The 15,657-nt window shown below is 45.7% G+C and overlaps 1 protein-coding gene across 1 annotated transcript in view; it reads left to right on the top strand.

Moving 5' to 3' along the window:
* The window catches only part of drp2 (dystrophin related protein 2), a 173,268-nt gene that overhangs the window by 109,996 nt on the left and 47,615 nt on the right, over window positions 1-15,657 (top strand). The window contains exons 12-13 of the mRNA XM_070882105.1: window positions 385-470; window positions 9,404-9,561. Of these exons, the coding sequence (XP_070738206.1) occupies window positions 385-470; window positions 9,404-9,561 (244 nt within the window). The remainder of the gene's footprint in view (window positions 1-384; window positions 471-9,403; window positions 9,562-15,657) is intronic.

The following is a 15,657-nucleotide window of genomic DNA, read 5'->3' as shown; positions in this document are numbered from 1 at the left end:
TGAGGGACCACCAATGATGATGAGGTGTACATGTGTGAATGTTGGGTGAAGACAGGATTGAGCAATGCTGTGATGTTTGCCACAATCAGATACACTGACACCACTTGCTGTCAAAGCTCACACTTAAAGAATAGTCACTAGAGCCAGATGGCTGGCACCCATACAGTCAGAACCATACAACAACATTTGACGGAGAGAGAAAAACAGCATAAATTCTTGGAACTGTTTGCGTTTCTGTTTTAAAAAAAGAGACTTTAATAGACATGGTCGATACTGAAAAAATGAAAACAAGGCTTCGCTTCCTGCAATGTTTTTAGATGCTGGTTGTTTCAGTTTCTTTCATTTGGAATCATTTTTATTTTCTGTTCTTTCATTCCTCCCTAGTGGTCGCAATGGCAAGATTCGAGCTTTGTCCTTCAAGACTGGAATTATCACTTTGTGCAATGCAGAGGTGGAAGAGAAATATCAGTGTATGTATCAAACACAAAGATGGAAAGGAGACTTGGGTTTAATTAGCATCTTATCACGTTTCCCAGAAGCATCTCAAAGTGCTTCATGTACAATGTATTAGTGTCAGCTTGGCTCAGTTGGTAGTTCTCCCACCTGCATTGAAGGAATACCATCCTTCAGATGTGTATTAGACCAAGGACTTTCTACCTATTCTGGTGCATGTTAAAAATGCCGTGGCACTATTTAAAGTGAGCAACATACAAAAATAAATTATTCAGTTACATCATTGCTGCTTGCGGAATCATGCTGCGTGAAAAATGGCTGCTGCCTATGCCTGCATAACAAGTCACTGCACTTCAAAAAGTAATTTACTCTGTGAAATGAATTCTGAGAGATGTGATAGTATGCTGTATAAGTGCAAGTCTTTCTTTACTTTTTGCTTTGAAGTATAGTGGATGTTATGTATATTAATTCATATTAAATATAATTATGCAAATTCTTATGCCAGGTAAAAACATGTGCAGAATGGAAGCTCTGTCGTGAAGAACCACAAGTAGGTAATTATAAAGGCCAAAGAGCACAGACCACTAATACAAAAGCAAAATACTGCAGATGCTGGAATCTGAAATAAAAACAGAAAATGCTGGAAATCTCAGCAGGCAATCAGGACCTGCTGAGATTTCCAATATTTTCTGTTTTCAGCTGTTAGACTTCCTGGAGTGAAGGAGCCAACTCACATCAGGAACTCCCTCGGCTGATTTCTAGATTCTAGCCCTGTCGTCAAGGAGGAAAGACCATTATTACAGATCACATGCTTCTCCGGGGAGCAGGAAACATAGAAAACACTGGACTTTTTTGGAGGCTGGTTACAGAGCAGCATCGGGAGAGGCCAAGGAACAGGTCAACTTTTGGCATTTTAATTAGAGAGTGGTGTGAAAAAGGAGCAAACAATTAAAAATATCAATAATGGCCCAAAAATTCCGTGGGCAATTGCCTTCCGACCGGAGAATTTTTACGAAAGTACCTGCTGGTCTAGGAGGCGCCCTCGATTCCGTTGGGGAGGCCTTCTCTTCCCGAGCTGTGAAGCGCGCTCCTGTCCGGAGGGTTCCCACGTAGAAGATGCAGTCACGTGTGACTGCTCAACCAATCGGGTAGGTATTTCACAGGTTCCCATAAATAGCACTGAGACGCGCGTATCTATGAGTTCTCTTGCTATTAATGGGAACAAAACCAAACACATAAAATAAAAAATAATAATCAGACCACACATATTTAAAATTAATTGAAATTAAAGTTATTATGTCTTATAAAAATAAAATATTTTCCAGATTTTTAAAAAAGTTTTTTTAATTATGGTTAAAAATAAACTTACCGTAGTGGGGAGGGTTTTTAACAATAAAATATGTGTTTATAATTTTATTTTAACATGTTTTTGTATGTTTTTAAACACTTTAAAGCTTTTACCAAGCGCAAGATTTTTCAGGACATTTGCTGGGCAAGATATGCGTAAATCGAGCAATCTTGCCCTTGCAAATGTCCTCGGTCCCGATCTGCAGATGATCTGTCAAGCTCCAACTCGACAGGTCGGAAAAGCTGGTTATCAGCGCATGCGCATTGTGCGCTGAAAACCGGCTTTTCCGATGCCTTCCCGGGTCCGTAGAAATTTTGTACGGGCACGGGACGTCGGAATTTCTGGGCCAATATCTTCTCAAAACTGGTCACTTAACCAAAATGTAAACGACAAATGTTATGTTCTCCGAAGGAAGGGAGGTAATTCCAGACTGATGGAATCAAAATCTCTTCTCACTTGTCCAATATAAAAGACTGACACAAATTGTGTTTGGAATAGTCAACACCAATGTTCCCTGTAAGGTGTGCAGCCGCACTGCAGTCCAGGGAACTCTGCGCAACTGTCTCGCCGGCTTTTCAGTACAAAAACCGCGCATGCACTATATTTTGAATGGTCCACGCAGCTCTTTCAAGGGGTCGCACAGATCCAAATAAAATTAGAGAGAACATTGGTCAACACTGCTCCTAATAGGGCAAGTCAGCAAAAGTTTGTTTTAGCACTAGTTGCCGTCAAATATACTGTGCCAGAAAGAGAGGCAACAGCTTGTCTGATGTTGGAAATGCAATGTCACACTGATGCAGTAGGGAGTATTCTTCTGAGGTGAATATTGGGGTTGAATGGGAGCTTTACCCAGCATTCAATCAAAGCTACATCCAAGGTTTCAGTGCTTAATAAGGCCATTCAGAGGGAGCTTCCTCTACATCTAAACTATGCTGTTACTTACCTGTGAGCGTTGATAAGCCAGAGTAGAGGGAATTTTACTCTAACCTAATCCATGCAACACCTGACCTAGGAATGTTTAATGGGGAAGTCCAGAAGGAACATTTTCTGTATCTAATCCATGTGTACCTGACTTTGAGAGTACTTAATACTGACACTGGGTGGAAAAGGTGCACACATTCACCCCTCACTAGTGGGTAATGATTCACAAAAATCGCTCCTCAAAGAAGAAAGACTGAATGCACTCAGAGGCATTTCAGCTGTTGAGCCATTCCTAGCTCCATGAAGAGCTGAATTCCAGAGGTGAAGTGAGAGTGACTGCCCTTGACATCAAACTCTCCACTGGCTGGAGTCATATCGAGCACAAAGGAAGATGGTTGTGGTTGTTGGAGGTCAATCAGCCCCAGGACACCGCTGCAGGAGTTCCTCAGGGCAATGTCCCAGATCCAACCATCGTCAGCTGCTTCATCAATGACCTTCCCTCTATCATAAGGTCACAAGTGAGAATGTTCACTGATGATTGCAGTGTTCAATTCCATTCGCAACTCCTCAGAAAATGAAGCAATCCATGCCCGCATGCAGCAAGACCTGGATGGCATAGAAACATAGAAACATAGAAAATAGGTGCAGGAGTAGGCCATTCGGCCCTTCGAGCCTGCACCACCATTCAATAAGATCATGGTTGATCATTCCCTCAGTACCCCTTTCCTGCTTTCTCTCCATACCCCTTGATCCTCCTAGCCGTAAGGGCCATATCTAACTTCCTCTTGAATATATTCAATGAACTGGCATCAACAACTCTGCGGCAGGGAATTTCATAGGTTAACAACTCTCTGAGTGAAGAAGTTTCTCCTCATCTCAGTCCTAAATGGCCTACCCCTTATCCTAAGACTATGTACCCTGGTTCTGGAGTTCCCCAATATCGGGAACATTCTTCCCGCATCTAACCTGTCCAGTCCCGTCAGAATCATATACGTTTCTATGAGATCCCCTCTCATCCTTCTAAACTCCAGTGAATAAAGTACCAGTTGATCCAGTCTCTCTTAATATGACAGTCCAGCCATCCCTGGTAATATGTCCTTACTGTACAGTACAAATACACACGAGGCCCATACTTGAGAGAAAGTCACTCTGTGACCAGTAACCTTTATTAGCCAGCACTGAAGTGATGAAGGTGGGTGGAGCTTCCCCTTTTATACCTGAAAGACCAGGTTAGGAGTGTTCCCACAAGTTCACCACCTAGTGGTCAATGTTCTCACAGTGTACAACTTAGGTCAGTTTATACATGGGTTACAATGACAGTTAAATACATGACATCACCTCCCCCCGAAAGTCGTATTGGGATCACAGGTTAAGTCTCTCTGGTGGTTTACGCTCCCTTGTGGAGCGCCTGAGTTGGGGTTCCAGTTGTTGGGCGTTGGCCTGAGTGTCTGCAGTTTGCGGTGCCTCAGGCCTGTCCAGACTGCCCACAGTGACTGGGCTCTCGTCCACTTAGTTCCGGTGTTTGGCCACCTGTGGAGGAGTGAACTCTACATCGTGTTCTTCCTCTGCTTCTTCTATGGGGTTGCTGAACTCCTTTTTGTTTGACCCATGTGTTTGCGGCAGATTTGTCCATTGGTAAGTTTAACAACCAGAATCCTATTCCACTCTTTGGCAATCACAGTGCCTGCAAGCCATTTGGGCCCTGCAGCATAGTTGAGAACAAGGACAGGGTCATTGACATCAATACATCGTGCCCTCGCATTTCCGTCGTGGTAGTCACATTGTGACTGGTGCCTGCTCTCAACAATTTCTTTCATGTTGGGGTGTATAAGGGATAACCGGATTTTGAGCGTCCTTCTCATTAGCAGTTCTGCGGGTGGGACCCCTGTGAGTGAGTGTGGTCGGGATCTATTGGCCAACAGGAGGCATGATAAGCGGCTTTGTAGGGAACTCCCTTCAATTCTAAGCATCCCCTGTTTGATTATCTGCACTGCCCGTTCCGCCTGGCCATTTGAGGCTGGCTTGAACGGTGCCGTTCTGACATGGTTAATACCATTACCTGCCATGAAGTCCTGGAATTCAATGCTTGTAAAGCACTGGCCATTGTCGCTGACCAAGATGTCCGGTAGATCATGGGCGGCGAACATTGCCCGTAAACTTTCTACTGTGGCAGAGGATGTGCTTGAATTTAAAATGTCACACTCAATCCATTTGAAGTAGGCGTCTACTACAACCAAAAACATTTTTCCCATGAAAGGACCTGCGTAGTCCACATGGATGCGTGACCATGGCTTGCCGGCCAGGACCAGGGGCTAAGGGGGACTTCCCTGGGCGCATTGCCCAGCTGGGCGCACGTGTTGCACCTGCGAACACAAAGTTCCAGGTCTGCATCGATCCCTGGCCACCAAACGTGTGACCTGGCAATTGCCTTCATCATGACAATGCCTGGGTGCTCATTGTGGAGTTCTCTGATGAACATCGCTCTGCCCATCTGGGGCATGACTACTCTGTTTCCCCATAGTAGGCAATCGACCTGAATCGAGAGTTCATCCTTGCGCCTGTGAAATGGTTTGAATTCCTCAGGGCATGCCCCGTACGTGGCTGCCCAGTCCCCATTCAGGACACATTTCTTGACGAAGGACAACAGCAGGTCTCTATTTGTCCAGACTTTAATCTGACAGGCTGTCACAGGTGAGCCTTCACTTTCGAAAGCTTCAACAGCCATGACCATCTCAGCAGCATGCTCGGTTGCCCCCTCGGTGGTGGCTAGGGGGAGCCTGCTGAGTGCATCGGCGCAGTTTTCAGTACCAGTCTGTGCCGGATTGTATAGTCATAGGCGGCTAACGTAGTGACCACCTCTGTATGCAGGCCGATGAATTGGCATTTATGGCCTTGTTGTCGGCCAAAAGGGACGGTAGGGGTTTGTAGATCTGTCTCCAGCTCAAATTTCCTGCCAAACAGGTACTGGTGCATTTTTTTTCACAGCATATACATATGCAAGCGCTTCCTTTTCTACCATCCCGTAGCCCCGTTCTGCCTGGGACAGACTTCTGGAGGCATAAGCTATCGGCTGTAACTGACCCTTGGCATTAACATGCTGCAACACATACCCAACCCCATAGGATTGGTCATATAGCGTTAACAGATTGTTGGAGCATAACAAATTTCGTGCTCTATCAAAAGCCCTTTCCTGGCTGTCCCCCCAGACCCAATTGCAACCTTTGAGTAGGAGCACGTGTAGCGGCTCTAACAGCGTGCTCAATTTGGGAAGAAAGTTACCAAAATAGTTCAAGAGCCCCAGAAACGAACGCAGCTCCATCGTGTTACGGGGTCTGGGTGCTCTCTGGATCGCTTCTGTTTTGGACGCAGTAGGTCTGATCCCTTCTGCTGCTACCCTCATCCCCAGGAATTCTACCTCTGGAGCTAGAAAGACGCACTTCGCCTTTTTCAGTCGCGGACCTACCCGGTCCAGTCTGCGTAGCACCTCCTCCAGGTTGCGGAGGTGTTCTTCAGTATCACAACCCGTGATGAGGGTGTCGTCTTGAAAAACCACTGACCTTGGAATCGACTTGAGGAGGCTTTCCATATTGCATTGAAAGATCGCGGCGGCCAAGCGAATCCCAAATGGACATCTGTTGTACTCAAACAACCCCTTGTGTGTCGTGATGGTGGTCAGCTTCTTCGACTCACTCGCCAGCTCCTGGGTCATGTAAGCTGAGGTTAGGTCCAATTTTGAAAAAAGAGGTCCTCCGCTCTCGGTAGCGGGTACTGGTCTTGGAGTGACACACGATTGATGGTGGCATTGTAATCGCCACATATCCTGACTGACCCATCCGCCTTGAGCACCGGCACAATTGGGCTCGCCCAGTCACTGAATTCGACTGGCGACATGATGCCTTCCCTCAGCAGGCGGTCCAATTCACCTTCTATCTTTTCCCGCATCACGTACGGCACCGCTCTGGCCTTGTGGTGCACTGGCCTGGCGTCCGGGTTTATGTGAATCACTATCTTGGTCCTCATGAAAGTGCTAATGCCGGACTGAAATAATGAGTCTAATTTGTCCAGGACCTGTGAGCATGATATTCGCTCCACAGAAGAAATTGCATTGACATCGCCCCATTTCCAGTTCATGACAGCCAGCCAACTCCTCCCCAGCAGTGTGGGACTGTCCCCCGGGACAATCCAAAGTGGCAACCTGTTCTCCGAGTCTTTGTGGGTCCCGACTACCGTGGCGCTGCCTAGCACCAGAATGATCTCCTTTGTGTATGTCTGTAGCTGTGCGTCAATTGGCAATAATTTCGGCCTCCTGGCCTTGGATGCCCACAACTTGTCGAACTTTTTGATATTCATCAGGGACTGGTTGGCACCCATGTCTAGTTCCATTGATACTGGGATGCCATTGAGGAGCACTTTCATCATTATTGCTGGTGTCCTGGTGTATGAACTGTGCTCAACATGAACTCGCTGAACTTCAGCTTCCCGCGTGTTCCCCCAGTGTCCATTTAGCCTCTTAAGGCTTACATCGTCCCCGTCCTCCTCGTACATCAACCTGGCTACAGGCTTCCTGCACATATGCACCAAGTGACCGCTGACATTGCAATTTCTGCAGGTATATTGCTGATACCTGCAAGCTTTGGCTGTGTGTTTGCCTTCACAGCTCCAACATGAACCATTGTTTGAAGCAAAAGGTCCATTACCAGTCGATCGTCTCTGACTGTCTGTGTAACTGTTTTTAAGCGCACCATTAACAGGTGTTGATGGCCCCATTACTGGCCGCATTATCCCTTGCGATGGCGTGAATCGCCGTTCAGCTAGCCATTGTCTCTGTTGAATTCCCCCTTTGGATTCGACTACATGCTGGGGCATGTCCGATTGCCACTGTCTGTCTGGGGAACTGTGTGCTGTGTTAACAATGTTTACTCCCTGTCCATTTGCTGCATTTAAACCAAGATTTTTGTCAAACATCATTCTGGTCTCTTCCTCCCCTGAGATAAGTATCTGGGCCATCAAAGCCGCTGTTTCCAGGGTCAAGTCTTTGATCTCAAACAGTTTCCTGAAAACCCCAGCGTGCCCAATGCCCTCAATAAAAAAGTCTCACAGCATCTCCGCTCTGCATGCATCTGGGAACTTACACAGGCTCGGCAGTTGCCGGAGGTCTGCCACGAAGTCTGGAACGCTTTGCCCTTCTCGCCGCCGGTGTGTGTAAAACCGGTGTCTCGCCATGTGCATGCTACTTGCCGGTTTAAAGTGTTCCCCGATCAACTTACTGAGCTCTTCAAAAGTCTTATCTGCCGGCTTCTCTGGCGCTAGAAGGTCCTTCATCAGGGAGTACATCCTGGATCCACAAACCGTCAGGAGATGAGCCCTGCGTTTGTCGGCCGAATCCTGTCCCAGCCATTCCTTAGTGACGAAGCTTTGCTGTAGTCTCTCAATAAAGTCGTCCCAATCATCACCAACACAGTACCTCTCGTCTGTGCTGTTAGTGGCCATGCTCGCGTGGTTTAAATCCCAGTTTCTCGTCGCCAATAATATGTCCTTACTATACAGTACAAATGCACACGAGGCTCATACTTGAGAGAAGGTCCCTCTGTGATCAGTAACCTTTATTAGCCAGCACTGAAGTGATGAAGGTAGGTGGAGCTTCCCCTTTATACCTGAAATACCAGGTTAGGAGTATCTCCCATAAGTTCACCACCTAGTGGTCAATGTTCTCACAGTGTACAACTAGTCAGTTTATACATGGGTTACAATGACAGTTAAATACATGACACCTGGAATCAGTCTGGTAAACCTTTTGCACTCTCTCAATAGCAAGAACGTCCTTCCTCAGATTAGGAGACCAAAACTAAACACAATATTCCAGATGAGGCCTCACTAAGGCCCTGTACAACTGCAGTAAGACCTCCCTGCTCCTATACTCAAATCCCCTAGCTATGAAGGCCAACATACCATTTGCCTTCTTCACCACCGGCTGTACCTGCATGCCCATTTTCAATGACTGATGTACAATGACATCCAGGCCTCGTTGCACCTCCCTTTTTCCTAATCTGCCGCCATTCAAATAATATTCTGCCTTCATGTTTTTGCCCCCAAAATGGATAACCTCACATTTATCCACATTATACTGCATCTGCCATGCATTTGCCCACTCACCTAAGCTGTCCAAGTCACCCTGCAGCCTCTTAACGTCCTCCTCACAGCTCACACCGCCACCCAGTTTAGTGTCATCTGCAAACTTGGAGATATTACACTCAATTCCTTCATCTAAATCGTTAATGTATATTGTAAAGAGCTGGGGTCCCAGCACTCCACTAGTCACTGCCTGCCATTCTGAAAAGGACCGTTTATCCCGACTCTTTGCTTCCTGTCTGCCAACCAGTTCCCTATCCACGTCAGTACATTACCTCCAATACCATGCGTTTTGATTTTGCACACCAATCTCTTGTGCAGGACCTTGTCAAAAGCCTTGACATTCAGGCTTGGGCTGATAAGTGGCAAATAACATTCGCGCCACACAAGTACCAGGCAATGACCATCTCCAACAAGTGAGAGTCTGACCACCTCCCCTTGATATTGTACTGCCTTCCTCCATACACACTAGGGAGCAAGCCAGGACATAGTGTCCTTTTTGAAGTTAGTCGCTTCACCTATGTAACCCAGCTAATATTTTTCCCTCCATAGACTTGTACAAGCAAGTGAGCGGCTCATCAAGCCTGTGTGATCAGCGCCACCTCAGCCTTCTCCTACATGAAGCCATTCAGATCCCGCGCCAGCTGGGCGAGGTGGCAGCATTTGGAGGAAGCAACGTGGAGCCCAGTGTCAGGAGCTGCTTCCGGTTTGTAAGTTTGTTGTGAGCTTTTTCAATGGAGGAGGGTTGTGAGGTGGGGGAAGAACTGGGATCACCTGACAACGGTGGGGCTAGAGAATATTGTGGGAATGCCTGTAGCTCACTGGCTTTGTTTGAGATTTGCTTGTGTCCAGGTGTAACCCTGCCTCCAGTTCATGGACAAATTCTTGTGTTTTATCTTTATTTATCCTTGCTCCTTTATTTCCATCATTAGTCAAATGAATGATTCAATCATTTTAACACAGATCTGGAGATTCAGCATCAGAGAATAAATGAACGAAAAGAAATAGAATTGGAAAAACCCAGGCAATATTTTCCAACTGTAAATTGTAGGTAATGAGCCTCCGAGTCTGAGGGTGAAAATGAGCCTTTAAAAGGGAAGGAACTTTGGACTTGCAGAAGATAAACATTTGACTTTGCAACAAAAATACCTGCTGTATAAGGATTGCTATCCACTGAAAAAAATACTGTCTCAGATCTCTGCTATATGTACTTTAGACCCCTGATTTATTTCATTTTGATTGTAATTTGGATGGTTTAGATCTGTGTTATGGGGATGAAGTTCTTTTAATGAAAAATGAGCGACCTGACTATCTCTATAATAAACAATCTGCTAATCATATCTCAATCTCTCAAACCATGGCCGGAATGTTGCCTCCCTCGGTGGGTCCAGTGCGGGCAGTGTCCGTGGTGGGTGACCCCGCTGCTGGCTCCATCCCGCTGTTGAAAATGAAGTTGCCCTAATGGGTCCTATTAAGCCTGCCCAGCACATTCTCCGGCCCAATTACATAGGATTACATAGGATATATATGGCATAGAAACAGATCATTCAGTCCAACTAGTCTATGCCGTTGTTTATGCTCCATTCGAGCCTTTGATGAAGCGGGTCTGGTGACGTCATTCAGCATTGCAGCAGGGTTCTTTAAAGGGACCATGGCCACATTAAATTTGGCGTTTAATCTAACAGTGCTGTCAGTGCACTATTGTATTGGAGTGCTGAAAACACAGACAATGACTGCACAGAGGCAGAGGGCTGCACCCAGCTTCACTGCTGACTCCCTCCATATACTTATAGAAGGAGTCACAGCATACAGGGCAGTCCTCTTCCCTTCCAATGGGCGGAAGAGACCTCCCCAGGAGACAGCCTGGTTGCAGATTGCAGAGAAAGGAACAAGCAGGGATGTGGTCAGGAGAACCTGGGTGCAGTGGCACAAACATTTCAATGATCTCAGGATATGTTAGTACAAAGCCACACACAACTTCATCCTGCTGTGTCTCTTATCACATCCCCATCACTCTGCCTTCCCTACCCTACTCCTGCACATCCTTAATTACACCAACAAAGCTTGCACCTCCACCCATCTCTCCATCTACATTATCATATCCCCATCTCACTAGGCACCCCTCACACTCACCCTCATCCTAGTGCAATCATACCAACTAACAGACCACAAGGGTAGGCACTTGGGTGTTTTATCCAATGCTTATGTAAAAGTTTCTGTTAATGTGGTGTCAAACATAAAACTCTTTATTTTCAACAGTTTCCAGTCTTGGACAGATTTGTGGGCATCTTTGGAAGTAGCTTAGTTAGTTGCAGTGAATGGTAAGACATAAGGGTATCTTGCACAATGGTGGTGAGTGTGAAAGGAATGGATTGGACATTGTAGGGATGCTTTATGGTGTTGGTGTGGGGTGGTACTAACCTGGCACATCACGTGGCAGCCATATGGGTGTATAGCATCAAGTTAACAAAATCTGGCCATGATGAGACCATCCCTGGCCTCCCGGGCAGCAATCTGCTCAGGTGTTGATACCCTGTGTCCTGTGCGGCATCAGGTGACTGAGGAGAGGTTTTGGTGGTGTTTTTGGTGCTGCTGGTGTTGAGGCTGATTGTGGTCGGATGCTGAGGCCAAGGTGAGACAGTAGAAATGGCACCCATGTTGATGAAATAAATGGCAGGTGAAGTCGAGGTGTTAGAAGCAATCTGTCAATGATGAGCTGGGTTCTTGCAATGAGGTGACACTGGATGGAGATGTTGCTGTGAAGACTTGCAGCATGCAGAATCTGTGCAGGGAAATGAGAAACAGCTCCTGCCAGAGGAAAGTGATCAGCTGTCAGGTGGGAGCGTTTATAGTTCATCTCATCCTGTCAACTAATCAGCTGGAGCAATGGCCACACAATTCCTACCTCAGGTTTACAGACATGCTTCTCGAGCAGCGTGGTCTCTGTGGCATCAGTTAGATTTAAAATGTAAGGTTAAAAACCCTCTTAACGGTCTGAAAACAAGCTAATAATTGCTTAAATTGGGTAGCCCGCCTTTCCCGGTCAGGTCGGGTCCACGATGACAGACCTGCCTGGGGGAAAGACGCATGGAAGCGAGATGACATAAGAACATAAGAAATAGAAGCAGGAGTAGGCCATTTGACCCCTTGAGCCTGCTCCACCATTCAATAAGATCATGGCTGATCTGATCATGGACTCAGTTCCACTTCCCTGTCCGCTCCCCATAACCCTTTACTCCCTTATCACTCAAAATTCTGTCTATCTCCGCCTTCAATATATTCAATGACCCAGCCTCCACAGCTCTCCGGGGCAGATTTACAACCATCTGAGAGAAGAAATTTCTCCTCATCTCAGTTTTAAATGGGCGGCCCCTTATTCTAAGACTATGTCCCCTAACTTGTCGCACCTTGTCGGGCCCCCTCATTATCTTATAAGTTTCAATAAGATCACCTCTCATTCTTCTGAACTCCAATGTGTATAGGCCCAACCTACTCAACCTATCTTCATAACTCAACCCCCTCATCTCCGGAATCAACCTAGTGACCCTTCTTTGAACCTCCTCCAATGCAAATATATCCTTCCTTAAATACGGAGACCAAAATTCTATGCAGGTGTGGCCTCACCAATACCCTGTACAGTTGTAGCAGGACTTCTCTGCTTTTATACTCCATCCCCCTTGCAATAAAGGCCAACATTCCATTTGCCTTCCTGATTACTTGCTGTACCTGCATACTAGTCTTTTGTGTTTCATGAACAAGGACCCCCAGGTCTCTCTGCACTGCAGCACTTTGCAATTTTTCTCCATTTAAATTATAATTTGCTTTTCTATTATTTCTGCCAAAGTAGGTAATCTCACATTTTCCCACATTATACTCTATCTGCCAATTTTTTGCCCACTCACTTAGCCTGTCTATATCCCTTTGCAGATTTTTTGTGTCCTCCTCACAATTTGCTTTCCCACCCATCTCTGTATCATCAGCAAACTTGGCTACATTACACTCGGTCCCTTCATCCAATATAGATTGTAAATAGTTGAGGACCCAACACCGATCCCCGCGGCACCCCACTAGTCACTGTTTGCCAACCGGAAAATGACCGATTTATCTTGACTCTCTGTTTTCTGTTAGTTAGCCAATCCCCTATCCATGCTAATATATTACCCCCAACCCTGTGAGCTTTTATCTTGTGCAGTAACCTTTTATGTGGCACCTTATCGAATGCCTTCTGGAAATCCAAATACACCACATCCACTGGTTTCCCCCTTATCCACCCTGCTCGTTATATCCTCAAAGAACTCCAGGAAATTTGCCAAACATGATTTCCCTTTCATAAAACCATGCTGGCCCACTGTCCACTCTACTAGTTACATCCTCAAAAAATTCTAGAAGATTTGTCAAGCATGATTTCCCTTTCATAAATCCATGCTGACTTGGACCGATCCTGTCACTGCTTTCCAAATGCGCTGCTATTACATCTTTAATAATTGATTCCAACATTTTCCCCACCACCGATGTCAGGCTGACCCGTCTATAATTCCCTGTTTTCTCTCTCCCTATTTTTTTTTAAAGTGGGGTTACATTAGCTACCCTACAGTCCAAAGCAACTGATCCAGAGTCTATAGAATGTTGGAAAATGACCACCAATGCATCCATTATTTCTAGGGCCACTTCCTTAAGTACTCTGGGCTGCAGCCTATCAGGCCCTGGGGATTTATCAGCCTTTAATCCCATCAATTTCCCTAATACAATTTGCTGACTAATAAAGATTTCCTTTAGTTCCTCCTTCTCGCTAGACCCTCGGACCCCTAGTATTTCCGGAAGGTTATTTGTGTCTTCCTTAGTGAAGACAGAACCAAAGTATTTGTTCAATCGGTCTGCCATTTCTTTGTTCCCCATTATAAATTCACCTGATTCTGACTGTAAGGGACCTATATTTGTCTTCACTAATCTTTTTCTCTTCACATATCTGTAGAAGCTTTTTAGTCAGTTTTTATGTTTCCTCCAAGCTTACTCTGATATTCTATTTTCCCCCTCCTAATTAAACCCTTTGTCCTCCTCTGCGGAATTCTAAATTTCTCCCAGTCCATCACGGAGGTACATCATAAAAACATAAAAACGTAACATAAAAACATAAGAATTAGGAGCAGGAGTAGGTCATTCAGCCCCTCGAGCCTGCTCTGCCATTCAATAAGATCATGGCTGACCTGCTACCTCAATTCCACTTTCGTGCACTATCCCCACAACCCTTGAGTCCCTTAATATTCAAAAATCTATAGATCTCCATCTTGAATATACTCAAAGACTGAGCCTCCACAGCTATCTGGGTCGAGAATTCCAAAGATTCACCACCCTCTGAGTGAAGAAATTTCTCCTCTTCTCAGTCCTAAATGGCCGACCTCTTATTCTGAGACTGTGACCCCTGATTCTAGACTCCCCAGCCAGAGGAAACATCCTCCCTGTATCAACGCTGTCAAACCCTGTAAGAATTTTGTATGTTTCAATGAGATCACCTCTCATTCTTCCAAACTCATTTCTTACTCACACAGGCTAGTGGGCAAACTGGGTCTCAAGCATCATAGAAACATAGAAACATAGAAACATAGAAAATAGGTGCAGGAGTAAGCCATTCGGCCCTTCGAGCTTGCACCACCATTCAATAAGATCATGGCTGATCATTCCCTCAGTACCTCTTTCCTGCTTTCTCTCCATACCCCTTGATCCCCTTAGCCGTAAGGGCCATATCTAACTTCCTCTTGAATATATCCAATGAACTGGCATCAACAACTCTCTGCGGCAGGGAATTCCACAGGTTAACAACTCTCTGAATGAAGAAGTTTCTCCTCATCTCAGTCCTAAATGGCTTACCTCTTATTCTTAGACTGTGTCCCCTGGTTCTGGACTTCCCCAACTTCGGGAACATTCTAACCTGTCCCGTCCCGTCAGAATCTTATATGTTTCTATGAGATCTCCTCTCATCCTTCTAAACTCCAATGTATAAAGGCCCAGTTGATCCAGTCTCTCCTCATATGTCAGACCTGCCATCCCGGGAATCAGTCTGGTGCACTCCCTCAATAGCAAGAACGTCCTTCCTCAGATTAGGAGACCAAAACTAAACATAATATTCCAGGTGAGACCTCACTAAGGCCCTGTACAACTCCAGTAAGACCTCCCTGCTCCTATACTCAAATCCCCGAGCTATGAAGGCCAACATACCATTTGCCTTCTTCACTGCCTGCTGTACCTGTATGCCAACTTTCAATGACTGATGAACCATGACACCCAGGTCTTGTTGCACCTCCCCTTTTCCTAATCTGCCGCCATTCAGATAATATTCTGTCTTTGCGTTTTTGCCCCCAAAGTGGATAACCTCACATTTATTCACATGATACTGCATCTGCCATGCATTTGCCCACTCACCTAACCTGTCCAAGTCACCCTGCAGCCTCCTAGCATCCCCCTCACAGCTCACACCGCCACCCAGTTTAGTGTCATCTGCATGGAAGCTCAGGAAGCATTTGGGTGTGAATTTGCCACCAAACCTTTCTCTAGGCAGAAGCTGCAGCAAGCATAGAGTCTTCTACAGCTAGAATACAGATAGACTATTCCTGGCTCCCAGGCAGGACATCTAGGTCCATGGTCATGTTGAGATATATCAGCAGTGTAATCACAAACAGGAGACCTCTTCTTATGAGACTTTTTATTTTCATGAGACTTTCTATTTTAATCAATGTTTCAAGTTCCCCACTTTTTCCCGTACTCTGTGCATTTATATCCATATATTTTGTTTCAGCAATTTTTCCTTTTAT

This window comes from Pristiophorus japonicus, chromosome 6 (assembly GCF_044704955.1).
Source record: "Pristiophorus japonicus isolate sPriJap1 chromosome 6, sPriJap1.hap1, whole genome shotgun sequence".
NCBI classification, from domain to species: Eukaryota; Metazoa; Chordata; class Chondrichthyes; family Pristiophoridae; genus Pristiophorus; species Pristiophorus japonicus.
The sequence above is the reverse complement of the archived record's forward strand: the minus strand, read 5'-3'. Positions and strand labels throughout refer to the sequence as shown.